We start from the raw sequence: 27,560 nt of genomic DNA on the forward strand, positions 1-27,560 counted from the left end.
AACCTAAAAACGTTCATGAAAAGTAAAACTTATTTAAATACATTTTCTGTATCTTATGATTTGTTATTTTTAACCAGCTACTGAACAGAACCACTTAGTAGAGCTAAACATTTTGGTAGCAGCACAACGGGTGTAATTATTAATATTCTGCATACTGATGATTTTTGCAAGAAACATCAGTACAAGTATCAAACTGAAGCTTTTCTGTTAATCAGGAAGCTCAATTTTATACAAAAAAATAAAATAAAAAATAGATTTGCTTAGAAAGGACTACTTTGGGATTAAGGGCGTGAAAACTACGTGGCCTTACAAAAATCAGATTATCCTGCTTACCGTTGTTGGAGAACATGTTGTCAAACTCTATGATGAGGTCATCATCCCTGTCAAACCTTTCAAAGCGAATGTGTGGTGCAGCATTGATATCAGGGAAGTCTTCGTCCAACTCCATCTCCGAACCTTCATCATCATCATCCTCATCTCCTTCTTCATCATCCTTAAATGGTACAGGAAAAAAATCTTAAACATGAACAAAAATCAAGTTTTTTAACGAGCTTCACTGCATTAATCCCTACCTGATCTTCCTCCTCCTCTTCTTCCTCTTCCTCCTCTTCATCTTGGCTGTCTTCATCATCATTGCTGCCACTAGAATCTTCCTCCTGTGTGTGCTCCTCATCCTCTGGTTCTAAGATGTTCATGGAGTCTGATGGAAGAGCCAGTCAATACATTACATGTACATCTCAACAAATAACAGAACAATAGTGTTCCCTTTCAGTCAATTCACTCAGTACAACACAAGTATGAGATATCACACCCCCGCCTGTACTAGCTAGAGAAACCTTTATTCACGCCTTAAAGGCACACGGATGTCCTGTGATGACATGTGCATGGCCCTGCCTGCACATATACCCACTTACATCACAGTCATCCCTCAGTTGTTATGCTCTTCACCTCGCTAAAACAATTCTGTATAGTTGCAGCTTGCTGCTGCTTGTTAGCTCTGTTGTCTGCTGCTTGAAGTTAGCTTAACTGCCCCTGGTGGTGCTAGCCATGTTCCCAGAATTTGTCTCCAAGCTAACCGCATCATGGAAACGCGTCACTGTGCATGACTATTGACCGTACATAGAGCTGGAAGGCGCTGAGGAGGCTGACTTAGTTAACCCACCTCCTATGGAGTCTTCCCTGGCTGATTATCTGGCCCTGTCCCACAACCATCGTGTCAGTGACCCTGCAACTCTGCTGTCCAAGCACTGCAGATTCTCCGCATCGCAGTTGAACAAGATTTATCATGCTCAGGCTGGTACTGTCCGCATCATGAGCCCCGTCACTATGCTCCAGACGTACCAGGCGATGTGCCTGGGAGAGCTAGAGTCGCTGGTTCCTGCAAACAGCCCGCTGACACCTCTCCTTAACAAGTTCGAGTCAAATGTGCCTCCTAACAAATGTGCAGAGTCATCGTTAGCCCCCCTCAGAAAGAGGGGCATCCGCATCCTAGCTCATCTATATGACTGGGCTCTTGTCGCTTGCTCCAGAGCGACACAGATGTCATTGAGTTTCTCTATGAACTTTCAAAAACACCTCACTCTGTTATCAAAGAACCAGGGATGACTTTAAGTAACCCAACGCTAACCGAGATTCAGCAGATTTCTTTCCTTGGTTTGGAAAGATGCTTGCTTTCCAGCCGCACACATTTGTCGCAGCACATAGTGGCTTTGTTTCATTGCTGCCTCGCTCAGTTTCAGCTGAGATGCAGACTACATTTCCAAATGATACTATGGTTTGTTGGGCATGATGGCATCTATGATCGCGACTCGGACTGTTATAGATCCACAAGCTCTATTGTGGATGTTTTGACATTACTTAAGGAGCTGCTGGATAAGGCCCTTTCGTTTTCTACAATTAAGGTTTATTTAGCAGTTATATCTGCTTGTCATATTGGCTTTAATAGGGTGACACCAAGTGCACATCCTCTGGCCATAATCTTTTTTTAAAAGGGGTTCACCAGCTGAGACCCAATGTTAAGTCTCATTCAGGGACACTGGACCTATCTTCGGTGCTAGAAGCCCTTTTCTGCCCCCCTTTTGAACCCGTTGAGTATGTGAAATTTCTTTCATATAAACGACTGCATTGCTTTTCGCTTTGGTTTCTGAAAAGTGAGTGGGTGACCTTCATGCTCTGTCTGTGTATCCCTCCATCCCATCCTCAATGGAATTTCAGCTTGAGCTTTTGCTCCGTTTCTTTTGCATCTAAGGAGCAGAGGAGGATGCATTTTGTGTGCAGTGCATGTGCTACATACCGACATTGAGTGCTCTCAGAATGTGCGTTTATGTGACCAGTTGTTGGTCTGTTTCGCTAATCCAGCCAGGAGGTAGAGCTCTGTCTAAACAGGGACTGTCTCACTGGATTATAGAAGCTATATCACTGGAGTACCAAGGGTCTCGCTTTGCCCCAGGGCTGCGAGAGCTCATTCCACCGGGGGAATGGCAACATTCCCCAGGTCACACAGGGGCGTGATATCCCATACTTATGTGTTGTACTGAGTGAATCGACTGAACGGGAACAGAAGTTACAATAATAATAATAATAATAATAATAATAATAATAATAATAATGGATTGCATTTATATAGCGCTTTTCTAAACACCCAAAGCGCTTTACAATTCCACTATTCATTCACTCTCACATTCACACACTTATATCTATAACTGTTCATTTTGTTTGTCAAAATGTACCTTCCCGGTTGGCCTGAAGAGTTGATGCTTGGCTAATATTGGAGGGGGCTTCATCCATCAACACGTCCTCTTGCGATTCATCTTCACCACTGCGTCCAACTAATCAACAGAACAAACAAATGCTACATCAGCTCTGGGCTGTTCTGCCTGTTTGTAATCAAGAGTGAACTCAGTCTGAAATCATACATAATTTTAAAAAAAAAAACCAAAACTAAATTACACTGCTTGTGCTTCAATGCACTGATTTGTTTCCCCCACCTATTATGGAAAGGTTAAGTTATCACAAGCAGTGCAGAGAACTGCTCCATACTTTTCACTACCCACCAACACTCATTGTCACCCCTGAAATTAATCCAGTTGCCTACCTATAATTGTGCTGTTGACCGTGCCAGCATCTCTCTCCAACAGCTCATCAATCAGATCCACCAACTCATTCTCTACCTGCATGGAAAGGAAAGGATATACAACTACACAGTCAGCCTTCACATGGTGCACAAAATGAATGGGTATCTACACACTTGTGTTCTGACCTTTAATTACAAATGTTACAGATCAGGAGATCTGAGTGTAGTTTGAGCTATTATGTGCGTTGTGTGTAATGCAATGTTAATACATTATTTACCTGCATAGCCTGTGTGCTAAGAACCTCTGGCTGGCCAGCAATGACCACTGCATCTCCCTCGGTTTCTCCATCCATCAGATCAGTGTCTGTTCCTTGGACCCTGTGGCTGCCATCCACTGGCTCTGCCTCACCCGACTCTCCTACAACAGATGGCACACATGAGCGTCATACATTTGAACAGTAGGCTATTAAAGCATTTCATCTGTCTCATTTGGATACCTTGGTCCTGAGTGTTGCTGTTGCTGTCCCTGGCAGTGCCCACAGGGTCGTGTTCAGTCTTGTTCTTGCTGGAGCCTCCCTTGCCCCCAAAGAGACTGCTAGGCTGGTTAACAATTCGTGAGAGAGTTTCCAGTGGCTTCAAGGCAGCATTCACTGTGTTGGCCATGTTGGGACTAAAGCAAAGGACACAAAGGGAAAATAAGGAGCCCTTTCAGATTAATTTATTCAGTATTAATAACTGCTGAAAAACCAACTTGATTCTGAAACAGAACTACTCACAAAAATGTACTATGACAGAAGTGAACCTAAGTTATATGATTGCTAACTGGTAAACCAGATAACTACTGGCTAATTTTTCAGGAAAAGTTTCTCAGGCTAATCTTATACCTGGACAAATCCAAGCTGTGTGGCACACGTGCCAAGTCATTGACCAGTCCTTTCTTAAGGAAGAGCCTTATAATGTTGTTCATGCCGTTATGTTGCGTCTTGGCTGCTGCTGTGCTATAGAAACTGGATGTCGAAGGGCATGACTCCATGATGGTGCTAATGATACACATCACTGCCTGAAGTCTGTAAAATAGGTTTGCCAAGATGAGAGAAAATGGGTTGGTATAGATTTAGAAAAAACAAAACACAACAACAACAACAAAAGCTCACACACAGTCAGGGTGTATGACATTTTTATTCCATTTACCTGGCATGTTTTTCAGCACCTTCTGGCATCGCTAGGGCTCGACTTAGGGCAGCCTTTACCTCATTCACTAAGGACACCTGGGCATCAGTGCCTGTCCCAGCAGCTGCTAGGCTGGCTAGAAAAAGACGTGCCAAGGCTGGGGTGTCCTTGTCCTCTGAGTTCTGGGTGTGAGGCAGCAAGTGGTCGAGCACAAAGGCTAGGACACTGCAATCCTGTTAGGATACATGCATGTCAAAATGAGTTAAGAGGCTTGAGAATACAATGTGTGAATGGCTGAGAAGAGTTTGTTCAGCTACCCACCTCCTTAATGAGCTCAGACTGCCCAGCTGTATAACAGTAGGAGGCGATTAGCGTGGCGATTCCCACGTAGGAGCGCACTAGCTCAGCCAGTAGTCTCAGGATGGTAGAAGTAGGCATGAGAGGTTTGCTTGCCTTGACCTTAGCTGCTTTACTCTCATCTGAAGTGGTACCCTTCTCTCCCTCCTGCTCCTTCTTCTCTTCCCGCATTTCTTCTGGTGTGGAGGCTGAGGAAGTTAGCATAGCACAATAAGTTATGCCTTGTATAAAACTGAACTTACAAGAAGTGAGTTCACAGTGAAGTTCACCGAGTTCACATGAGGCAGTGTTTCAGCCTTGTGATTTATTTTGCACTCTCTATTCGCAGGTGTTAAGAGGAGCTTTTAGTCTCACCTTCTCCTTGTGGTGTACCAGACTGGGAAGACTCTGCAACGCCTCCATCAGCAGCAAATACTTGAGTCTGAAAAGAAGAAATGGTTTTATTATTAACTTAGAAACGGACACAAATGGCACACTCCAGTGCACATGCACAATAGGATTATGTGTTACTGAAGACTCACGTTGATATGGAATGCAGACTGGGAGTCAAAGTCACTTCCTTGACGGGTGAGCCGGTACTGCTGGTAAACATCATCACCAACATCCTGCAAAATCTGGCAAAGGTCTTGACCACCGGGTACAGCTACTGCACGTTCTTCTGGACGTTCAGCTGAGACACACACAAATGCATTAATACCTGAAATGTTCAAACAACTTTTGGTGCAAATTACACAAAAATGTCTCAAGTCAATATCTTGTTAAAATGTCTTACGTTCTTCAGGAGCGTGGTAGGCAGCCAAAGCATTAAGCATGTCATAGATGACCTCTTTGATGGTGTCAGGGATCGGTGGTAATGGTGATAGTTTCAGAGGAGTGGTCTTCACCAGCTGCACAGCATTAGGTCCCTTAATTCGAAGGTTCTCAAACTCATCGTCAGAAGCTGGAGGAAAAAGAATGTATGCAAGGAACATATATTACAGGAAGCAATGTGTATTATAGCTCAATTATTTTTAATTTACTTAAAAAGAAACTTCACATATTGGAGAAGTTTGGACACTTACTTGTGCCAGCTCCACGAGGTGCAGGTAGAGCAATGCGGATACAGTTGCTAGCAGTTTCAGTAAAGCATTCAGGGTTACGGCAGGCAGCCGGCCCCAGGACACGAAGCACATAATTGATTTCTCTGGAACCAAGGCTGCCTGATACCACTCCTGATGTGGTACTACCTGCTCCACTTGTTACTGCTGATCTCACCACCTATTACAACAAAAATTGGCTTATGTTATTAGACAATATAGTTTAAATAATGCTATAGTTTAAATACCAGAAGGTTTTAAACATGTTGAGTTTTATTTAAAGTTTCAGTATGAAAATAGATTTACCTTCTCCATGGTGTGTCGCAGTGTGGCTGGATCTTCTATGATGTGTCTGAACAACAGAGTAACCAGTGGTGTGAAGCCATTGAAGCCAGAGCTCTGTGTCAACCCCAAAATCATCCGTGTGCTCTTCAGCTCAGCAAACATCATTGCATAGTGGTGATTGCGTGTAAGGCGCAAACAGAGACGCAGTGTAGCATGAAGGGTGTCTGGGTCCACAGGGACACTAATCATACTGACACAGGCCCGAATAAGAACGGTGGTCATGTCCTCAGTTAAGCCTTGCACAACAATATCAGATCCCTGAGAGTAGTCAGACTCCAGGGAAGATGAGGGGCCAGATGTCGCCTCCTTCAGCTGGCTGGAATCATCCTTAGGAGCGTTCATCTCCACTGCTGTTCCTGAATCTAAATCGCTCTGGCTTTCTTCCACTTTTCCCCGGTCGCCCTCCTCTCGCTCAGAATCAGTAACACTACCAGTCTTGGAAGGCTTGGGGATGCGAGGCACTTTCTGAAGAGTGAGCATAACTGGCCTCCTATTACCAGTCTCTTCATTTACCTGCCCAATAAAGTTGTGTTAGAAAAGGGAACCAGCCAAGTCTATTAACACAATTAACCTTAAAAGGGACATTCTCTGGAAAAATATAAAAGGAATATGTATACCTGCACCATGGTGTTGAACTGCACAGTGTATCTCCGCCGTCCAGCTGTGAAGCGGACACTGCTCTCACCAGCCCTCCATGCTGAATCAATGGTACTGTTGTTGGAAGCACTGTAGCTGCACCAACGGCCTGAGCGGTCATCAAACCATCGCCAGTTATTCCCATTTGGCTGCAAATACTAGAAGGCAACCAAGACAAACTGTTCACAAGTATACAAGAGAGGTGTAGCAGAATAACATAAATACCCTCCAACAAAGTTTATGCAAGAAATCATGATATAAATTTAAAAACAAACAAACAAAACAACTTAAATCAGTATTTGTGGATAAAGGTTTGTACAAGATTACATACATTTTGTCCAATTCCTATACACTCAGTACCTGTAAAAAATACCTTTGTGTATAGTTATAGCTAATTCTACACAAGACTCTAATAAAGAAATCCAAGAGTAATCAATATGTATACAAGCAAAATGCTGCTCTTCATATATACTCATTTTTATTGCTGTGCCAAGGCTGATCATTTCATTTTTTAGTTCACTACTATAATTTGTAGCTGTGTTTTTTACATTTTGTTTTGGCTTTGTGTTGTTGTTTGTTTTGTTTTTTTATTTTAATTTTTTTTTTACCTTGTTCATTTGTTCCCGGCGCTTTGAAGAGACTGCCATCTTTTCATAGAAATCAATGATCAACAGCACTGGTGTGATCCATCTGCAGAAAAAAGTCAAGCTTTTTAATCATAAATAAATTCATCACAAAAACATATCAGTGCTATGATGATGAAAAGCTGGTGTCATATTTGCAAGTGTAGGGGTGTGCAAAACTCACTTCGGTGTCTGGATGTCTTTGTGTTCTTTAGCTGCTTGTAGACAAGGCTGCACAACCTCGAGCAGCTTTATGAGCAAATCAAGAATTCCACTGTTCTCAATCACTCTGGCACCCAGCAGCTTTAGTTCCTACAGAAAAAGGAAAACAAATAATTCCATGAGATGCATAGGTAATCAGCGATGCTTCATTTGTCTACTTAAACCCTTATAAGATTTCAACATTACTGTTCAGACTCATCTTAAGGTGTACAAAGGACTTAAGGACACTGTGCATACCCTGCCCTGGTTCACTTCAGATGAACTGGGGCACAGTGTGCATGTTGCATGATTTGTAGCCGCACCAAAGCGTGAAACTGTAATGCTTCCTCTATGAAAAATTGCTGTTTGTATGTGGCACTATAAAAGGTACATGAGAGGACAATGTGCCATTTCTTCCAAAATATGCCTCAATTTGATGGAGAAAAAAAAAAATGCATGAATTCATCAAACTCTTTGTGCTTTTCAACAATCACTGTGTCCATGAAGTACGGAGAGTGAGAGGACGAGGAAAAAGGAGTCTGAACTCTCAGACATAGTGAAACGCACTATAAAAACAAACTTGCCCAGTCTCAGAACTTCCCCCTAATCTATTTAAACAAAAGAAAAAAAAAACGTGTACATAAATGCCACCGCAACTTAGTACTTGGTAAAAGCACTTTTGTAACATGGACAGCCCCCCCAAAAAAACAAAAACAAAAATAATATTCTTGGGAACGGTGCTATAACCTCGGCCCACATTCCTCTTCCAAGTGTCTCCTATTCCTGGAAGCATTGCACAAGCACAGCCATTTTGTCTCTAAAAATCCTCCCTAAAAACATTATTCCCAAAGTGTAATGATGCACTCAATCTGTGTCACTGTAAGGATAGTATTCTGGGGGGTTTTTGTGGAATGGTATTATCTAAGATTGCATTATCTATGTTTTGTTTCACTTTAATGAAGTGTGATTCACAAACACAAAATCTGAAATGTGGCAAAAGTTCAATCTTTATGTTGTGTGAAAGAGGAATTTGCTGGCATATGCCTTTCATTGAGGAATCATGCCCGTGTGACTACTATAACATAAAGGCTTGAATGGTGGAATGCTCTAGCCAATGGTTGTCCATCCAATACATTTTTCATCCATAAAGGAACTTTGGATTAATATTCAGTGGCCACTGGGGCTTTGGTTGTTTTTGGCAGTGGTGGTTGCTTCCTTCGTTTAAAAATGAATGAGCCTGCTGTGCCTTAGGATAATTAAATACTGCAAAAATGTATTTCTATCCTTGCCCAGATCTGTGCCCAGAGATAATCTAATCTTGCAGGTGTCTCAACCTAATGGATTGCTTTTCACTTACATAAACCATTAAACTGAGGTTTTCCATAACAAGGTGTCCCTTTCCCAATTCTGTCCAATGAATTCACTTAGGAGCACGTCTTCTTCAATCCAGTTTAAGAAATACTTAAAGACCATATGGTGTTAAAGTGTAAAAATGCTTCTGTAATTGGAATTTCTGCCATTTTCAAATAAAACATTTGTAGCAAAGAATTGATTAGGAGTCTGTAATAATCCAAAATGTAGAAACCTTAAGCGGGCCTAACACTTTTCAAATGCATTGTATGGATAAACATTCTATGACGAGAACCTAAAATTCTGGTACCTCAAAGAGCAGCGTGAGCAGCAGAATTCGTGTTGCCAGCTTGGAGGCCTGGGGCAGTGTGGCCATCTGCCTGGTCCACTCAGACACCGTCTTTGTGTCACTGGTAGTCAGCGGCTCAGCTGCTTTGATCAGCACGTCTGCTGCCTCCCACACCTACACACAACATGTCAACAATCAGGCTTATACAAGTGTACAAATGGCTATTGTTAGGGTCACTATGATGCTTAACTTTTTTTTTCTTTTTCTTTTTTTTTTTAAAGAAGTGACGACAATCACATCTTTCAAATGTACAGAGGTGCTTAGGAACTGCATTAGTGCCTTACCTCCATTCAAAATATACTAACAACATTCCACCTGAAAAGGTTCCAAGTAAGAGACTTGCCTACCTTTTTCAAGTCCATGAAAAACCTGCATTTTAAATTTAAATAAACTCGTAGAGCAGGCTACAGCATTAACATCTACTGACCTGTTGGACAACTTGGCCAAGGATGAGATCCCTGTATTCAGGGCCACTTCTCTTTATGGCAGTCATTAGCAGATCGCACAGTCGGTAGACTGTGTCAGGTAGCTCATCCAAAAGATGGAAGCAGCCAGGCAGCATGGTGTCAGTAAAGGCATGTAGCTCCTGGGGGTCCAGTGGCTCAGCCTCCATGAAGCGCTCCAAGCATCGTGCCTCCTCCTCTTCTGCCCGTTCCCTGGCTCTTCTGTCCTCCTCCTCTCGCCGTCGTGCTGCTTCCTAAAGGAGACACACCAACGATCAACAGTTATTTAGCTAAACAGTAAACTAAATGGTAAATGGCCTGTATTTATATAGCGCCTTTATGGTCCCTAAGGACCCCAAAGCGCTTTACATACCCAGTCATTCACCCATTCACGCACACATTCACACACTGGTGATGGCAAGCTACGTTGTAGCCACAGCCACCCTGGGGCGCACTGACAGAGGCGAGGCTGCCGGACACTGGCGCCACCGGGCCCTCTGACCACCACCAGTAGGCAACGGGTGAAGTGTCTTGCCCAAGGACACAACGACCGAGACTGTCCAAGCCGGGGCTCGAACCGGTAACCTTCCGATTACAAGGCGAACTCCAAACTCTTGAGCCACGATCGCCCATAACTAATCCTTCATTCAGTTTCAATTAGCAAAAAATGTTTTACACTACGCTTTTGTCTTGAAAAAAGAAGCACACCTCAGGAGAGTCAGAGCGCTGCTCCATGCTAACCTCTTGCCCGAGTGACATGGCAATTGCTCTCATCATCTGGTCTTCTTCAGACATAGTTAGATCCTAGATGGAATAAGAGCAACAATGTTAGCTACCCAAGTCTCTCTCAAACATTGTAAAGGACTAAAGTACTGTGTTTGTGTTTTTGTGTATAAAGCTTACTCTTACTGCTCCACCAAGAAGTGGAGGAGGGTGTGTAAGGAGGTACTCGGTGGCCTGCTCCATGGTGCTGGTGTTCAGTAGAGCCTCCATAGCATGTTCTCTTGAGAAACCCATATCCATCAGCTGGAACACCACACACAACAGAAAGATACAGAGAGAGATGAGGTTGTGAAAAAAGAAACTACAAAAGGATGTTACATAAAAATATCACATAAGGTGAGTGATAGCAAACGAGTTTGGTTGCTGAAGGAAAAAAAAAAGTCGTGTAAGTCATTCTTTCTGAAACATGACAGAGGCCTCTATAAATTATCTCTCTAATCTCTCTCAAACCCCCAACCAAACCTTGTTCCAACACTATTATTATAGCACTGAAATTTCTCTCTCAAGTCCTTATTTTTTCTTCACTATGACTCTTTCCTAAACCCAGAATCATCGGCATCTAGATATAAAATTACGCAGTTAACCTGTACTCTCACATCTACCTGCAGCACTAGCATAACAAGCTAAAAAAAAATATTGCTGCTGGAATAATGTTATATAATGGAATAATGTTACATCAGACAACTTATGAAAAACAAACAAATAAGAAAAATAAAAAAAATATCTGTCACTACACCACATATTTTGAGTTGGTAGATTTTTACACCAAATGCCCTTCCTGAGGCAGTCCCCCAAACTGAGACTAAAATCAGGTGAGAAAGATCAATTTGCCAAAGCTTTCCATACATACCTGTGTTAGCTGAGCCTGGTTAACTTGGGGCTCACGGCGAGGCGTAGAATTGGTAGAATCATCAGCTGATCCTCCTGTTGGCCCTCCAGAAGTTGATCCACTCACTGGTGGTGCCTCTCCACTTGATGAAGATGCTCCTGGAGCCGTGCCAGGACCCAACGAACCGGCAGAGGTTCCCTCATCATCTGGGCGCACTGTTCCCTCCCTCTCTTTTGCCAGGCGCTCCTGAATAACAGGCTCTCCTCTTAGTATGTGGCAGAGAATAGCCAACATGGATTCAGCCATCCTACCCCCATACACCTTCAGTGGCTTCCGATTCCACAGATTGCGAATGCAGCTGAATGCAGCCTTTATGAAAGAGAAATGTGTTACAATAATAAAACACCAACAGAATCCTTAGATTTAAAAAATAAATAAATAAATAAATAAATAAATAAATTCTACCATATTTAAAGCCTACAAAAAAAATACAGTATAAAGAATTTCTAGGGGACATGACGATCATGGACATTTGTTGCAATCCTTTTCATGTTTCTCCACACTAGTGCTGGGCGATATGGAAAAAATATTTATCACGATATGAATTATTTTATATCACGATAACGATATATATCACGATATACCACCTGACCTGTGGTCATCTGGAAAGTATGCAGTCTGTAAACAGCGAGTGGAGAGGGTGCAGTCTTTGTTTTGAGTTACCGTAAAGCATGTCGCAAATCCAGGTGCACGTAAAGCAGCACCATGTCGCAAAACCACAAGACGGAGTTTCTTTAAGAAAAATATCATTTTTTTATACTTTATTTTCTCTTGCATAAAGTTAAGAGTATGTATAGTGAGAAGACAACACTAATATATTTGCCACAGGCTATTTAACCCTTTAAGACCTACCATAGAACCAAGTCAGCCAGAGCTTATCTTTACATTTTACATGCTGTAGTGCCATTTGTGGGAGCATTTCAAGTTGCTATACATCAATACAACCATTATAGCCCAAATTTTAATAATATGTATGCATTAAGTCCATAGTAACTACATAAATTGCAAAAAAGTGCAATAAACTACAAAAAAATTGAAAATCGTTTTTTTGTTTTGTTTTTTACATATATTTCTAGTAAGAGAAATTTAAGAGGCTTATCCCTCAAAACTGTAAATACAAAAAAGTTGCACAAAATAGTTTCCAACAACGAGAAATTTATTTTTAGTGTCGTCATAGTTTTATTTTTGAGATACACTAATTTTTATATACTACAGGAAAAATGAAAATAAATATTATAATGCAAATTTGCAAAAAAACAGCATGTGCATCAAAATAAACTATTTCCAACAGTGTAATTTGACTTCTAAGCATCCCAGATACGATACAGAAAACATGACTTTTAAAAAACACCAACATAGTCTTTGAAGGTAAAAAAAACTAAATTTTCCGCGAAAATGACGTCACTTCCAGTTTCGGACGGGTAATGGCGGACATGTGATAGTTCGTGCTGACTTACATTCCAACGTAGGAAGTGCTATGAACAGCTGATCGGATCGGCAAAGCGTGTTTCTGGAATATTATGTTTTTGTTGCTGCAAGTCTGGAATATTATGTTTTTGCTGCTGGAAGTACTTTTTATGCAATTTTTGCAAAGCTATATGTGGAAGGAAACTGTGACCTAGGGCAAGCTAATGGAATAAGATGCAAGTACAACTCCTACGGTTTCATATGCAAAAAAAATTATTGCGCTACCTTAGGTGGTTCCAGTTCTACAGGGATTTAAAAATAGTTAGGCAAAACGGAGTGTGCCTGCTCCGACCGGTTGTAAAGGGTTAATGATATATTTTATGTAATAATTTATAAAATTAGGGTTAGAAACGATAGAAACGATAGAAGACAAATGGCACGATAGACACTTTTCTATCGTCCACACGATATATATCGTCATATCGCCCAGCACTACTCCACACAGTACTAAAAATGCAGAAATACAACTGAGCAACAGTTTTTGAAAACAGGGATAAATGCTCATCTCTTCCATCTTTTCAAAAGACAAAATCTCTTAGAAATCACTTAGAAATTGGTTATTTTAGTTAATACTGACCTTCTGGGTGACAATAAGGAACCTTAGGGCACTGAACTGTGGCATGGTGGGTGTAACTCCAGGCATTTTAGCTGGCAAGGAATGGGGTGAGTCCAGCACAGTGCTTGGATTCACCATCTTCTCCACCAGCATTAACCAGGCATCCAGGAACTCCCCTGTCCCATCTGGTAGATCAGCATGCTCCAGACCCTCAGATACAGGTACCTTCCCTCCCATTGACAGTGCCCAGTTAAATGTCCTGGTTTAAAAAAAAAAAAAAAAAAAAACTCAACCAATTAAACTCTAAGTAAATGTCAAAATAATATTTTTGGGGGATGGGCAACAAAATGATGTCTGTAATTTTTGAAAAAATGAAACATGAGTGACGGTGGTATATTGGTTAGCACCATCACCTGATAGCAAAGTTTTGGATTCAAATTCATTGGCCATCTAAGGCCTTTCTACATAAACTTGCATGTTCTCCCTGTACCTGTGTCGGTTCTCTCTGGGTACGCTGGCTTCCTCCCATAGTCCAAAGACATGGACGTTAGGTTAACTGGCGATACTAAACTGGCTGTAGCTGTGAATCTAAGTGTGAATGAGTGTCTGTTTCTCCGTTAGCCCTGCGATAGAGTGGTGAACTGTCCACAGTGCATTCCGCCTCTCGCATTACGACAACTGATTCAGCTCCCTGTAACCCTAAATTGGACAAGCGATTAAGAAAAATGGATGTGGGGATGGATCACGAAACTAAGATTACATTTTAATAAATGTGTATGGTCTTAATTGAAGTAAAGCTTTATCTGCATAATTAGCGATCAGGTCAGTGAGAAGGAGTGTCAAGTAGAAAGTAAAGTAGCAGAGGCCACATGACTTTCAGAAAGTTTCAAAAATATGAATGCATAATTTTAGAGATGAAGAAACCTGCGTCACAAATGGCAGGAGACAACCATTTCTTTCAAGAATTCTATGAGAATTTTCAAAAACACTTGTGTGTCTAGTCTCCCCATTTCCAGCACAGTACATAAAAACAAAGATGGCAGAGAGCAGTCATATCGGGCATTCCAAGTCCAAAAGTAAGATGAATTTCTGAGTTGTATGTTGTCTGCTTGGCAAACTCTACCAAAGTCACACCATTTGAGTTTGAGTATATGCAAATATGAATACAGGCCTGGTGGCTGCTGGCTGCAGCTACGTGGTGGTCTTTTAACACACAAGAGTCACCCACTTCCATAAACAGCAGTCCTCCAAACAACGAGGTACTCGTGTTCTTTAAAGAAAAGGGCCCAACTTGTGGCCAGAATTTCACTGCATGTTAAAATAAGCTTCTCATCACAAACAACATACCATTTCTATTTTTGCCCATATAGCTCCGCTCTAGATATTACCAAGCAAGCTTTAAACAACTTGATTGTACCATTTTGCACCATACAATATGACTCACTCAAATAAGGCATCATGTCCTCCAGAGCAAAAGAACTTTTGCAGCATAAGGTGGTAAGGGTACTTCCTTTCATCAAACAACATAGGAGATGTGAAACCCACTGAGCAGATGAAAAAAGTCAACCTGCCAGGGAAAGAAGAAAATATATATACTGTTCAATATCATTCCTTGTGATAAGCACATACTAGCAAAAGAGGTGGAAGTGCCAAATTCCTCTTACCTAAAGCGAGGGGTGGGTGTGTAGGGTGGAGGCTGCCAACTTAGACCCTTGGTGAGCAGCTTGGTGAGCGCAGAAGCAGTGGCCCTGGCAGCAGGTGTTGGGGTAGTGCCTGTACTTGTGGCATGGTGGGAGCGACGTTGGCGCACTGGGGAGCCCACGCACAGTTTTACTAGCAAGCCAAAGAGCTCGGCCAGAGCCCTACCTAACCGAGATGAAGCTGCAAAGACACATGTGGGTAGGTAAGACAAACTTTGACTTTCCAAAAAAAGAATAAAGAAAAAAAAGTGTTAAAATATTGTAAGATAAAGGAAAAACTAAAACATTTACAGACACAAAAATATAATATGTGTGCCTTGGACATACTCCTACCAGAGAGTAAGGGCTTAATTTGTTTGATGCGGGTGGCCATAGCTGGAGTAAGTTTGGACTTGGTCTTTGGGTCTGCTGCAGAGGGTTCGTCTGTCTCCATGGGAGCCAAGGTATCCCCATCTAGACCCATGCCTTCTAATAGACCACCAGCAGAGGAATCCACAGACACTGCCTCTGATTCTGCTGGATGAATGTGGACAAGTATGTATTTGTTGAAGGGTGCTGCAAGGACATGCTAGTTTTTAATGAACAAGCTTAAATGGTTACATTACCAGTTCTCCTGGAGCCAGAGGCTGAAGATGCTGTTGTGCTGCCAGATGGCTTTTCCTCTTTGGGAACAAGTTTTTGCATGTCAGCCTGGCCAAACTCACATCCTGGAGGCAAACTGTTAAGAAACAAGCAATAAGTTGTTAGGGGTGATAACTACAAAGTTTAGGTAAAGGAATAAAGGATAAGATTATTCACCTGTTAGGGGTGCAAAGGGACAGTAGCACAGTGCTCTCCCATACCAGAGAGCAGTAGAGTTGGCTGAGCTTGCTGAGAACACTCAGGCCGAGCTGAGAGCCCCACTGGTTTACTGAAATGGCTCTGATTTCACTCTGTTTAGAAGACAACAGAAATATTTAGAGCTGTTGAATCAGTTTGGGTCTCACTTGTCAAACAAAGGCTGAATTTTCATTCATTAGCAAAAGAAAAGTAAATTCTATGTTTTTGAGATCTAACATTTGGATTTCAATGTGTTTCTGTCCTCATAAGGCATCTGCATAGTGGACTGAACAGAAAATAATTAGCTGCATGGGCACTAGGGCTGCCACAAACGATTATTTTGATAGTCGACTAGTCACCGATTATTTTTGCGATTAGTCGACTAATCAGATCATGCATCCATTGAACGTAAAACGTACAGCTTATTGCGCCAGCATGCATCTGCTCTTATATAACTATCATTAGCTTACAGCTTTAAGTGTTTAAGATATGTGCTAACTAAAAATAAAGACAAGATGATAGTTTATTAAATGTTAATGAAATTTGCAGATTTTTTTGTTGAAGTTTAATAAACTCCTTGCTATCTAAAATATAACAGGACACCGGAGTATATTCTGGAGCATCTCACACTTCTGATAACCAGTTGTCTGCTTGACGTTTATTCAGCTGTGTAAAAACTATAACTTTAATCTCAGCCAAACCGATTTACTCAGGAACAAATTAAATACTAAAAAAGCCAAACAATAACATTTTTAAGTTATCTAAGTGACTTATGTATGTTAAACCTGAGTAGCGAAAGACGGCGGTGGGTTTGAAAACGATTTGCCGGGAGTCCGGTGTTCTCACGGGCTGTAGTGAGCCTTGCCCCCGGCTAGCTATTGAGCTAGTAGTTAACAGACGTCTCCGAAAATGTCGGAGCGCTTTTGAAAATATGTGGTGTCTTGATAAACTGACCAGATATTTGAGGTTTACACAGTTACATTCTCGCCTGAAAATATGTTAAACGTTTATTTTGTGACCCAGAAAGAATAATAACAGTAATATTAAAACTAACTAGCTGCCGCCATTGTTGTAAACTGAGCTGGGCTGCGCTATGAATTCTGGGACAGAGCTACTTCTTCTTCTTCTTCGGGGTTTAATGGCAGCTGGCATCCTTGTAAATGCAGTGCTGCCATCTTCTGTTTCAGTCCGTTATTACACTCTTAAAATCCTACTACTTATTCCTGCGTCTTTTGTGATCTTAGAAAGCTTCAAACGACGCGTCGACTATTAAATCAGTCGTCGACGATTTTGATAGTCGACGTAATCGTGACTAGTCGACTAATCGTGGCAGCCCTAATGGGCACTTGCTTCTAGTAGTTTTTGGAAATCACAACATGGGTGGAGAGCCACCTTCTGAACTGAAGTGTTTTGAGGTCAAGTAGTTTCACTTTCACACTCACACACACACACAAAAACCATCTGTGTTTACCTGTCCGACTCTGCAGGTATGGACAAACATGAGGATGTAAGCATGCGCTGCAGTAAGAGCATGTAGAAGGGGTGTTGCACGAGCTGACAATGTGGCATCTGTGACGTGGCCTGCGTTAGCCAGTTCTCTGAGAAGCACAGACCCACCAGGCACCTCAATTGGTCGATGAAGTGGCTCCAGAGATGTCAAAATACTGTCCAGTTGGCACAGGCCCTCCTGGAGTACTTTAGGCTCATGTGAGAGAGTCTAAAGGGAAGGATTGAGTCATTTTCAAATTGCCCATGAACTGCCTATTAAAACAAGTGTACGGAGTGCAACAGCAATGTGCATTCCATGTGTGCCACTTTCTTTAAAAAAAAAATAAAGAAATAAAAAATAAAGAAACTGGAAATAAATTCCAGTGATCTTTAGGTTATGCTCACCAGTATCGACTTGCAGACGCCAGCAACTGCTTGGCAAGCAGCTGATGTGGGAAAGTCTATGGGCAAGTTGGGCAGGCCCAGAATAGAGACCAGAGGCAGAAGCCCCTTCTGGTTGACAAACTCTTGACAGTGGTCGTCTGTGGTGTTGTTGCTTAGAATGGATTCCACAAACTTCATCTGGAGAACATATGCACACCAAATTATGGACTTAAGTGATAAAGGTAACCACTGCTTTAATAGCTTACACCATTTCCAAATTATAGCTTAGAATATATTGCACCATAAACCAGACAGTACAACCACTGAAGCAAAGACTTACCACATTAAGAATATAATCCATTAGAGGAATGGGTATCCGTTCCTCAGTGCCAACCACCCTGCAAGAATGCACACATTATCAAAACTTCAACCACCAACCGTATATTTGAAATGTTGTCAATTAACCTGGAAAAGTAATTAAAGTCTGTAAAGACTGTTTTTTCTTTTCTATTGTGTTATGAACTCAGAGTCATACAGTTCAAGTGGCACTGACTGTCTGCTGCTCTCTGGTTCCCCCTGCTGCTGGCTGAATGTGTGAAGGGCCTCCTCTTCCTCTTCATCCTCACTTGAAGCTTCTTCGGCAGCATGGCTGGAGCGTGCTGGTGGAACTGCAACAGTACCATCTGCTTTCTGGATAGATGGTTTCTGGCAGATGTACTCAGGAGCTCGACCTAGGTTGCAGATCTCCTCGAGCAACTGTAACAGCAACTTTGCTTTAGATACCTTGACATGTTCTGTTTCAACGTTTGAAATATTTTTAAATCAAATTTGGACTACCTTAATAATGGCAGTAGTAGCATCTGTTTTCAAAGTGGGCTGGTGCCTCATGAGCTCATCCACAGCACTACCCAAGTTGGATGCAGTGTCACCTGAATTAAAACAAACAACATGTTATGCAATGAAATGTGGTTCACAGGCAAAGACAAAAAAACACCAAAGGCAAAAAATAAACAACAGGGGGATTCTCACCCAAAGGGTCAGAGCTACGCCGTCGTCGCATTGCAGGCAGGTAGTCAGGAGACAAAAGCACTTTGAAGAGTCGCTCAAAGGGCTGGCACTGAACGAAAGAGTGCAAGCCTCTTGCATTCAAGCAGAGGGCACTGAACACATTGGGGAGAGAACCCAATACTTCGCGGGTAGCAGGAACCTGCAAAAGAGTTTGAAATGTTTCACTGTATAATATATGTATAACAATTAATTCTAAAAATCTATTGAGTGTACAAAGACACAGACATCAAAACTGATATTGAATTGCCACAAGTGATCAAAGACTAAGAAAAGAAAGAGCTAGAAACTCACATCTTTGATGAGAAGGGCATGCAGCATGACATCAGTCAGACCATTATCCTGCAAAGAGGAGAGCAGAGATGGCTCCTGGAACACAAACACCGTCACCACTTCTGTCGCTAAAAACCAGAAAGACAAAAACAAAAACGGGGGTGGTGGGGAAAGAAATCATAATCCAATAAAATATTAAATGGATAAAAACACTGATGAAGCAGAAAGTTTAATATGAGAAAAATGTTGCATTTCTGAAGTCAGATGAGGACTCCTCCGTAAAGTGAAAGAGTGTAACTGTGTACTCACCTAGGAGGAACAGTGAGGGGCCGTAATATTCTGCATTACTGATGATGTGCTTGAGTGAGGTAGGCAAGGACCCATCCATTACTTGGAGTTTTAAAAAAAAAAAAAAAGTCAGTTACATAAATACACAACACTTCCATAATGAGATGTACAGCAACATATGTAAACAAGATTAGTACAAGATGTATGATCTCAAGTTCATCGGTACAACAAAGAAGTGGATTCCAATGACTCACCATGGCGGATGCCATCAGAAAAGGCAGGGTCCTGGATGGCTTTCTTCAAGAAATTTAGCATCGACTTCAACAGAGCTGCCCTCTGGGGGATACACTGCATACCTAAAGAGATGAGAATCATAGAAACTGAAGAACGCAGGAGTGATAACATTCATATATTCATTTGTGTGCGATGTGCGTACCTGCACGAGGCGTGTTAGTAGTGCTGCTCTGTGCTCGGTGGTCTCCCTCAGCTCTGGAACTAGAAGATGTTGATGGTCGAGGGCTGCTTTCCATAGCAACTTCTGACACTGTGAGAATTCACAATGTTTCCATATAAACAACAGGGGAATATTTCATATTTTATATAACCCTAACCAACTGCTTATAAAATCTGGCCACGACCAACCAAGGACTTGATTAGGAAAACCATAGCTGTAAGTTAGGCACGATCCCCTTTATTGATAATATAGCTGTAATTTCTTCTTGTATAGATTCCATAACCAAGAGTGATTTAACCCACTCTCTGAATACAGTATTCACTTTAATGTAACGTCATCACATAAGCAGGGGCAAACAGGACTAAAAGCTCTTTGACAAAGAATTTAAAAAAAAAAAAAAATGTATAAAGCATCATCATTATTGTTATACATGAGTATTATTGTTTAAAAAGAAATATGTACAACTGTATTTAAAAGTTCTAAAAGTTAAGTTTTAGAAATATTTCAATTTTTCATACATGGGAGGCTTTGTAGTAATTGGCATTTGGTGAAATGGCCCTTTATTGATTCACTGTTTTGGAGGAGCTACTAGAATTGGTTTGCATGTTTTAATCCTAAAAGCACTATACTTTTTTGTACCACATAGTGCAACAGAACATCACTCAGTGTATATTAGTATATTAGTATATTATTATTAGTATTATTAGTATTAGTATATTAGTCTTAATGGGTGTCACTTGTGTCACTGATGCGCATACAGTCATCTAACAACAAAAGCAGCGGGGCATGTAAACAAGAACAGCTTTAGTGTGAATTCAGCTTAATTAAAATACAGTCAAAGTGAACACACAAAGCAGGAGAGAAGCAAACCAGTAGACCTTAGCTATAAATGATGGTTACACTAAACACATACTGGTTTGTCTGTTTTGGGAATATCACTATTGGAAATCAAAGTTAACCTATAGCGACTTTAGTCCCTAAGAACTGCACGATTTGGACACAAAGGCGTGTCACAACCCTGCATTGTACTACCACCAAAGCCACCAGGAGAGACTGCAACAGATCATCGTCTCTTAACTATTCAAGCTCATAAATGATTTGAAAGTCAGAATACATCAAAACCAAAACACTGCAGCTTAGCTGGCTAATCCAGCACTTGTGTAAAATACAGCAGCTGTGAATCAGAGAGGAGGAAAGTTGACTGCTGGAAATTCACAAAGCCATATCTTGATGCATGCTCAATCATCCAGGTAAGGAAATCCCAAAAAGTTGATTCTGTTCATCTGGATGTCTGGATCAAGAAGTCAAGACTTCTGAAGATGTCACTTGGATGAATGATGAAACATTTCTCCCACTGAAAACGCTACATCCAGATGAAAAGAATCAACTTTTTGGCAAAGAAGTCATATGTCCTTGTTCACCTGCCATGTTTGATCAAACACATTCACATAGTGCTTGATTATTTTGGAACAGATTTTCCTCTGATGCCAACTAAAATTCAAAAACATCAACATTCTCTCTGTGAAGGAGTTACCCCAATACGTTTAGAAGATCTGTCAGCTCCGCATTCATCCAACAACACTCTTTTCAAATGAGAAGTGTTCTACCCAAAGACTGGAAAGGCTGGTGAAGCACTGAGAATTCACTGTTGTGTTTATCAACAAAAATTCTCAAGTCAGCAGCGGCATTTAATTAATAACAGGTTTAAAGTTGCCACAAATCTCGTCCACAAAGATTGCCCTCATCATTATACAACCTGCACCAGCCTGAATGTTTCACACCATCCAAGCAGTCACAGAATTTGGTGACAACAAATTCTTACCATACCATCCCACATGCCTGAGCAATCTAGATTCCAACCAGGGTATGTGTTTTCAGTAAATAAAAGCTAGCACCATCTACAGCATGAAAGAAGGTTCTAGGTTCACACGTTCCTGGAGCCATCATGCACACAGCCTGCATGCTCTCCCTGTGCCAGGGTGGGTTTGCTCCGTTTGTTTAGAGACGTCCATGTGAGGTCAAATCAATTTTAAATTAGATGTAGAGGTGAGACCAACAAAGCGCTACAATTTCGTGGAATAAATCTATCAATGCATGTGTCGTGTCAAGCATTTTTAGTGGTCAGTATAAATAGAAAAGCACTATGTAAATACCAGTCCATTGAGATCATTTTAACCACCATCCTGATGTTAAACATTAAAGAGGACATGAAACACTATACATATAGAGGCCAATTTACACCATTGAGCCCTGCTCTCAAAAAGTGACGCAGATGTAACACTGTCTGTGAAACTGGATTTAAGAAATAAGTGCTTTTAGTTAAGTTTTTTTTTTAAACTTTTAGAGCAATCTTCTGTCAGTACGGAACATGACGTCATGTGGTTGGTTGTTTTCTAATAAAGTTTTTGGTATATTATTGAAGTTCAAAACATTTTCATATCTTCACTTACTCTCCATGTCTGTGTCCATGTCCTCAGACTCTACTGCTGCACTAGGCCTCTGGATCTTTGGCTTGATGACAAAAGGGCACTCTTTTCTCGACAGGTCCACCTCATGCTATATTAAGAAATTGATAGAGAGGAATGACCAAATGCAGAGGACTGAGTGACTGTATCTAAAAGTGGCTAGGTCAGGAATATGCCTAACAAACCTCTAGTCTGCAGATGAAAATGGAAAGGCCGCTGTGGGACTGAAAGGCAGCCATGTCAAGGTTGGTGATGAGGTCCACAACCCGTACTGCTCTTGTTACAAAGGTGATCTGGTCCTGCTCGTCACCCAAGAACTTGATCACCTATGAAGTACAAGATAATCATTGATACATTTCTTAAAGACAATATTATGAATGGCTATGATGTATTATAGGGCCTGCATGTACCTTAAGGAGGGCTTCCATCATTCCACAGGACACAAGGGCCTCCCCTCCAGCATCATAGCTAGCCAAATGGTAAAGGAATGAGAAGAGTGCTGTTGCAAACTGGTGTGGGTAAGGTTCCATCAGAGGATCTAGTAAGCAATTAAAAAAAAAAAAAAAAAAAAAAAAAAAAAGAAGGGGGGGGTAAAAGCTCTGATTTTATTTACCAAATTTCTTGCATATCACTCATTACAAATTTGGGTCATAATTTCGGCTATGTTCTCACCAATCATTGCTTGTATGCAATTGCGAACCAACACAGGCAAGAAGCCATGGTATGAGGCAGTGCCGGTGCAGTCGATGATGTTGGAAAGCTTGGGCGTCCTCTCCAGATGGACAATTGAAGTTAAAGTGCGCAAAGAGGCTGCCTTGATATCCTGAAGAACAAAATCCAATACAGCATTTCAGAGAACAGACAATGAAAAAGGACAGAGATTGTGCAGACCTAAGAATAAAGAAGGCACTGAAAGTAATCATCTTCTGACACAGTCACAAAACACATCAAAAGACATTTTATTAATACAATGAAAGTACATTTAGTGTAATGACAGTGATCGAGCTTGGAAAAAAAAAAAAAAAAAAATTACTTTCTTACCACAAGCTGTTTGTCTGTTATCTGCAAGACATCCACCAGCTCCTCTATCAAGCCATTATACAGAATACTGTTGGCTGACTCTTGGAGTGCATTTGAATACACTGGTGGGGAGAGGCAAAGAAAAAGAGAGAAAAGGTCAGAATTTAAAACTAGGACCAAAATCATGTCACTTTCTTGGGAAAAAGTTTTCTGCTCACCCAGTATAGAAATAGCATGCAGTCGGGCTTGTACAGCCTGCAACCTCTTCTTGTGATTTGAGAAACCATGGGCTAGTCGAATATGAGTAAACAGTAGGGTCTGTTTGTCTTTTGGGATGTTGTACATCATTGTCAGTGACTCCATGATTTCTGATGGGCTCTCTGAAATCTATGAGACAAAACAAGCTGTGTATTAGGTCAAGAAGCCAAGATGTGGCTTTTAAGTTGTTAATGATGCAATTCTAATTTGACTGTACCTTGTCAAGCTGCTCGATGTGAATATAATGTAGTGTGTTACTACTTGTCTGCTGAGGGAATATGACATTTGGAAATGATTGGGACAAAGTCAAGAAGTCAACAGAATATTCCAAATATTATTCAGTTTTTACTTTGATTGCTTAAGTAAATGTTGATGCCTATACCTTTCTCTCTACTTTGACCTCAGGGCCCGGTTCAGCGTAAAACTCAAAGTGAAGTGTGGTGGCACTGGGAGGATACTTCTGCAGTGGGAACATAAACATAATTTATAAGTAGGCGTAATTTAATAGTTTTTGACAGCATCTATTTAGAAACATAAAACTTTCTGGCCATCAGTAATATGAAGGTGATCGTTATGAAACATCACTCACTCAAAAAAAAAAAGAAAAGAAATCTTACTGTCATAGGCAGATCCCTGCAACATTCAGCCAGACCAAAGCCATTCTCCTTCCCACCCCAACTCTGCAGAAAAGAACAAAGAGACTAAACAATTCAACTCCGCTTCTTGAGGGACAGCTAGAATCACAATGATAAAAGTTCACTAGACCTCAGCCAAGTGCTGCAGACGGGCCAGGAGAGGAGTCCTTTTGTCAGATCCCAGTCTTGTGATGTAGTTGGATCGCTTACTGAACACATAGAGTAGGTTCAGCACAGACAGGACCACCTGCATGTCACATGATGCTAACAAGGTGGTCAAGTGCTGTAAAGGGGGTGGATGGTAGATAAAACAAGAAATATTTAAGTTTGTGAACTTCATTTTCTCTGACATATCCACAGCACAAAAAACAAACATAAATAAGTAATCAGTAGTATTGAAGAGCTGAATTGGTTGAACCATACCTCTATGGAGCTGTAAAGGTGCCTAGAGAAGCTGTACTCAATAAGCAAAGCCGTGAAGTTGAGCACTGCCAAAAGCAAGGCTTTGAGCTGTCCATTCTCTGGACGGTCACACACCAGCAGCCATGACATATTCTCTACTGTCTGGCCTGCATCACACAGAATACCATCGAAGCGGTCCAACAGATCCACCCAATGGTAAAGCTCACACTGTTGAAAGAGATCAAAAATAACACATTTCAAACAAATATTACATATGATTGATTTAATTTAATGTCCCAAAAAAGTTTTAGATTTTGTATTCTACTCTCAAATCAGTAGTACTTCTGACCATTAGGATTCTGTAATGACAGCAAGTCAGACCAATGGCAAGTGCCAATGACATTCATACATAATTATTTTTATATTTGCTTGTAGCTCATAAGTTTTTATAAATTTAATAAAGTCAAAGTCAATTTATTTCTCAGGTTTAAAGCTTGAACACATCAACCACCTCTTATTTTGTAGCATTAAGTTAGGATTAAATCCCCATTCCCTTTTGCATTCTGTTAATCTGTATTATTACTACACTTGCTAAGACATACTACACGCTGCCTAAGAGAGGACAAAGGAGGAGGAAATCTAGACATTTTGACTGTTTTCTATCATTTCATTTCGGGGAGATGTTTCTAGGAGTGTGGTGCGGAAATGATGTCATGAACTTGTGTCAGCAGGTATTGTGAAATTTCTCAAATATATTTGATGATATTCATGATATTCCACACAATTCTAGACTGATGGGAACCTTGTTATAAGAGTTTGTGTTTTATAAAAGACTGAAGGAGCAGCTTCTCCTTCAGCCTAATCTTCTTACCTTGCCAATATTCCAGGTCTTGATATGCTGCAGTTCAACCAATAGCTGCTCATCATTGCATGCCTTGAGCTTCTCTATAAGTATCCTGCAGTCAGCAGGCTGTTGGTGCAGAAGGTTTAGAAAAATATTTGGTCAAGCAGAGTTCCCGGATCCTTATGAGTCTCAAAACAGAATATAGCACCCTAAACAGATGCTCTATGCTGATAGACAGTAAAAATCTCCATTTTCACTGAACTAACAACTCTGGACAAACACAATAACCCACAATACTTTCACTCAAGTTGTTTAAATAGGAGAAGGAAGAGAAAAGATCAATTAACAAGTCAAAAAGCAAGTCAAAGTCAAACTGAGCACAATCTAATGAACTGGGCTTAAAATTGTACATAGAAATACTATGTGTGTATTTGAGCTACTTTAAGCTGGTAATCACACTCTTTGAGAAACAAAGTGAGCCTGTGGTGCTAATGCTAGCACCACAGCATTCTTTAATGCCAATACCCTTGTGTGAAATGTGGTTAAATGCCATTTTATTCAGAAACAGTTTTGATACAGGCATTTATTTTCTAAAACAAAGTACTGCTAGAATCCTCTTCTTTAGCAGGGCTGTGACTTGTTTTACTTTTCACCTAGCTTGTTTACAACTTCCCTTCAAAAAAAAGTGAGGGCTGCTGCAGTCTGCCTAGTGGTGGAAGACTGTTCAACATCTTTGAACCAACAGTTAAAAAGCATAGTGAATTACTTGGTTTAACTGACCAATACTTCCATGTCTGAATAGCACAATCCTACAAGACGACGTGTCCTCTCCTGTCACTGTTTACTTATCACTGCAATCAGCTGTGCAGGCATTATCATCAAGGTAAACAACAGTATGGCCGTTAAATGTTTTAAGTCTCCAGCGCTAACACAATACCATTCTTAAAAACTCCAACATTAAAGTAATTCAGTTCAATTTAACTAAATTCAGTTCAGACAGTTCAAGATCCTTCTAAGATAAATACCAGAATTTTTCCTGTAGACATGTTTGGTGCTCAAAACAGTTTTAGCCAGACCCACAGTAATTAACAGCATTGGAATAAAGTTATTTCTGTATCCAGTTTTGTTAACTGGGGTTCCATTAAACAAGGATAACAGCCATTTCTGCTTATCAAAACATTACAGATAAGAAAATTCCCAGATTTTTACTAGAGAAATTATCCGAGTTGTCAACTGTATCATACACATCATGCTTGCAGTCATAGTCCGCCCTGCCCCCCCGTATTTTTGGACATGACAAACCGTAAATTTCTCACAATATGTATATAAAGTAAGAAGCATCTTCAACAAGTTCTTTTAGCCCCTGCTCCCAATATGAACTCTTATCACAATTGGCTAGAGAAAAGTCATCTTAAATATCCCAACTATATGCAATTTAGGCAGCAGCGAGGTTAGGAGCTATGAAAGAAAACACAGCCAGCATCAAATATACTCACAGCTTCCGTAGGTGTTTTCTTTAACTTGCTTCTGTCGACCTTCATTGTCGATAATCTCTATTTGTTGCTCCTGTTGAGAAATGTTAATGTAACCCATAAAACAACATCTAATAATTAATTTCAGTGTGCTGTGATGCAGATATTCTTCTATAGCACTTGTGTAAATATACATTTGGACTTTACATATCTAAATACTCCCAGCCAAACAGTTATTGATATTGAAATATTAACATTAAAATGACTTAAAAAACAAAAATAATAAGATACATACTTACAAAAAAATATTTGGCAATGCCCACTTAAGGGCATGTTCCAGTCGCTCTATCTGCAAAATCAAACCTTACATCAAAACAGTGTCCCACATGCCATAATACAAAACATACATTTTTTTTTCAAAGTACACATTATTAAAAAATGCTCCAGGTAAATATGTAAATTATCTGCATAATATCCAGTACATAATATAATACAAAAAAGTACCAGCTGGTTATATATCTAGGGAAATTCGTACATTATGTACTTGAAATACACATAACAAAATACAGACAGTCGACTACAAATCTCAACATTTGGCAGAGCACTCAATGAATAAGCAAAGGTAGATGATATGGCGATAATCCTCGAAAATCTGTTACAGCAAAAAATGATTGA

At 40.6% G+C, this 27,560-nt stretch overlaps 1 protein-coding gene across 15 annotated transcripts in view; it reads right to left on the reverse strand.

Annotated features, from left to right (window-relative positions):
* Positions 1-27,560, reverse strand: part of huwe1 (HECT, UBA and WWE domain containing E3 ubiquitin protein ligase 1) — a 48,637-nt gene that overhangs the window by 16,002 nt on the left and 5,075 nt on the right. For 9 of the 15 annotated variants that reach the window (XM_019349543.2, XM_019349546.2, XM_019349545.2 and 6 more), the window contains 52 exons: positions 27,185-27,234; positions 26,910-26,979; positions 25,441-25,539; positions 24,591-24,797; positions 24,298-24,450; positions 24,150-24,212; positions 23,915-23,992; positions 23,750-23,800; positions 23,493-23,661; positions 23,296-23,396; positions 22,927-23,077; positions 22,665-22,792; positions 22,440-22,580; positions 22,240-22,345; positions 19,772-19,879; positions 19,590-19,691; positions 19,357-19,437; positions 19,069-19,175; positions 18,739-18,916; positions 18,547-18,638; positions 18,245-18,465; positions 18,050-18,107; positions 17,731-17,907; positions 17,309-17,554; positions 15,817-15,950; positions 15,624-15,736; positions 15,352-15,534; positions 14,983-15,199; positions 14,763-14,885; positions 13,340-13,577; positions 11,257-11,604; positions 10,527-10,649; positions 10,332-10,427; positions 9,608-9,877; positions 9,142-9,294; positions 7,465-7,592; positions 7,266-7,347; positions 6,639-6,815; positions 5,983-6,534; positions 5,662-5,857; positions 5,373-5,540; positions 5,122-5,270; positions 4,955-5,021; positions 4,565-4,788; positions 4,265-4,476; positions 3,958-4,140; positions 3,571-3,743; positions 3,352-3,491; positions 3,095-3,170; positions 2,730-2,828; positions 573-700; positions 334-493 (listed from right to left, as the gene is read on the reverse strand). In XM_019349543.2, coding sequence (XP_019205088.1) covers positions 334-493; positions 573-700; positions 2,730-2,828; positions 3,095-3,170; positions 3,352-3,491; positions 3,571-3,743; positions 3,958-4,140; positions 4,265-4,476; positions 4,565-4,788; positions 4,955-5,021; positions 5,122-5,270; positions 5,373-5,540; positions 5,662-5,857; positions 5,983-6,534; positions 6,639-6,815; positions 7,266-7,347; positions 7,465-7,592; positions 9,142-9,294; positions 9,608-9,877; positions 10,332-10,427; positions 10,527-10,649; positions 11,257-11,604; positions 13,340-13,577; positions 14,763-14,885; positions 14,983-15,199; positions 15,352-15,534; positions 15,624-15,736; positions 15,817-15,950; positions 17,309-17,554; positions 17,731-17,907; positions 18,050-18,107; positions 18,245-18,465; positions 18,547-18,638; positions 18,739-18,916; positions 19,069-19,175; positions 19,357-19,437; positions 19,590-19,691; positions 19,772-19,879; positions 22,240-22,345; positions 22,440-22,580; positions 22,665-22,792; positions 22,927-23,077; positions 23,296-23,396; positions 23,493-23,661; positions 23,750-23,800; positions 23,915-23,992; positions 24,150-24,212; positions 24,298-24,450; positions 24,591-24,797; positions 25,441-25,539; positions 26,910-26,954 — 7,774 coding nt within the window. In that variant the 5' untranslated portion in view covers positions 26,955-26,979; positions 27,185-27,234. Of the gene's footprint in view, positions 1-333; positions 494-572; positions 701-2,729; positions 2,829-3,094; positions 3,171-3,351; positions 3,492-3,570; positions 3,744-3,957; positions 4,141-4,264; positions 4,477-4,564; positions 4,789-4,954; positions 5,022-5,121; positions 5,271-5,372; positions 5,541-5,661; positions 5,858-5,982; positions 6,535-6,638; positions 6,816-7,265; positions 7,348-7,464; positions 7,593-9,141; positions 9,295-9,607; positions 9,878-10,331; positions 10,428-10,526; positions 10,650-11,256; positions 11,605-13,339; positions 13,578-14,762; positions 14,886-14,982; positions 15,200-15,351; positions 15,535-15,623; positions 15,737-15,816; positions 15,951-17,308; positions 17,555-17,730; positions 17,908-18,049; positions 18,108-18,244; positions 18,466-18,546; positions 18,639-18,738; positions 18,917-19,068; positions 19,176-19,356; positions 19,438-19,589; positions 19,692-19,771; positions 19,880-22,239; positions 22,346-22,439; positions 22,581-22,664; positions 22,793-22,926; positions 23,078-23,295; positions 23,397-23,492; positions 23,662-23,749; positions 23,801-23,914; positions 23,993-24,149; positions 24,213-24,297; positions 24,451-24,590; positions 24,798-25,440; positions 25,540-26,909; positions 26,980-27,180; positions 27,235-27,560 lie in introns of all 15 variants that reach the window. The other 6 variants (XM_013273132.3, XM_019349541.2, XM_013273138.3 and 3 more) reach the window with 5 other exon arrangements.

Source organism: Oreochromis niloticus, linkage group LG20, assembly GCF_001858045.2.
Source record: "Oreochromis niloticus isolate F11D_XX linkage group LG20, O_niloticus_UMD_NMBU, whole genome shotgun sequence".
Taxonomy (NCBI): domain Eukaryota; kingdom Metazoa; phylum Chordata; class Actinopteri; order Cichliformes; family Cichlidae; genus Oreochromis; species Oreochromis niloticus.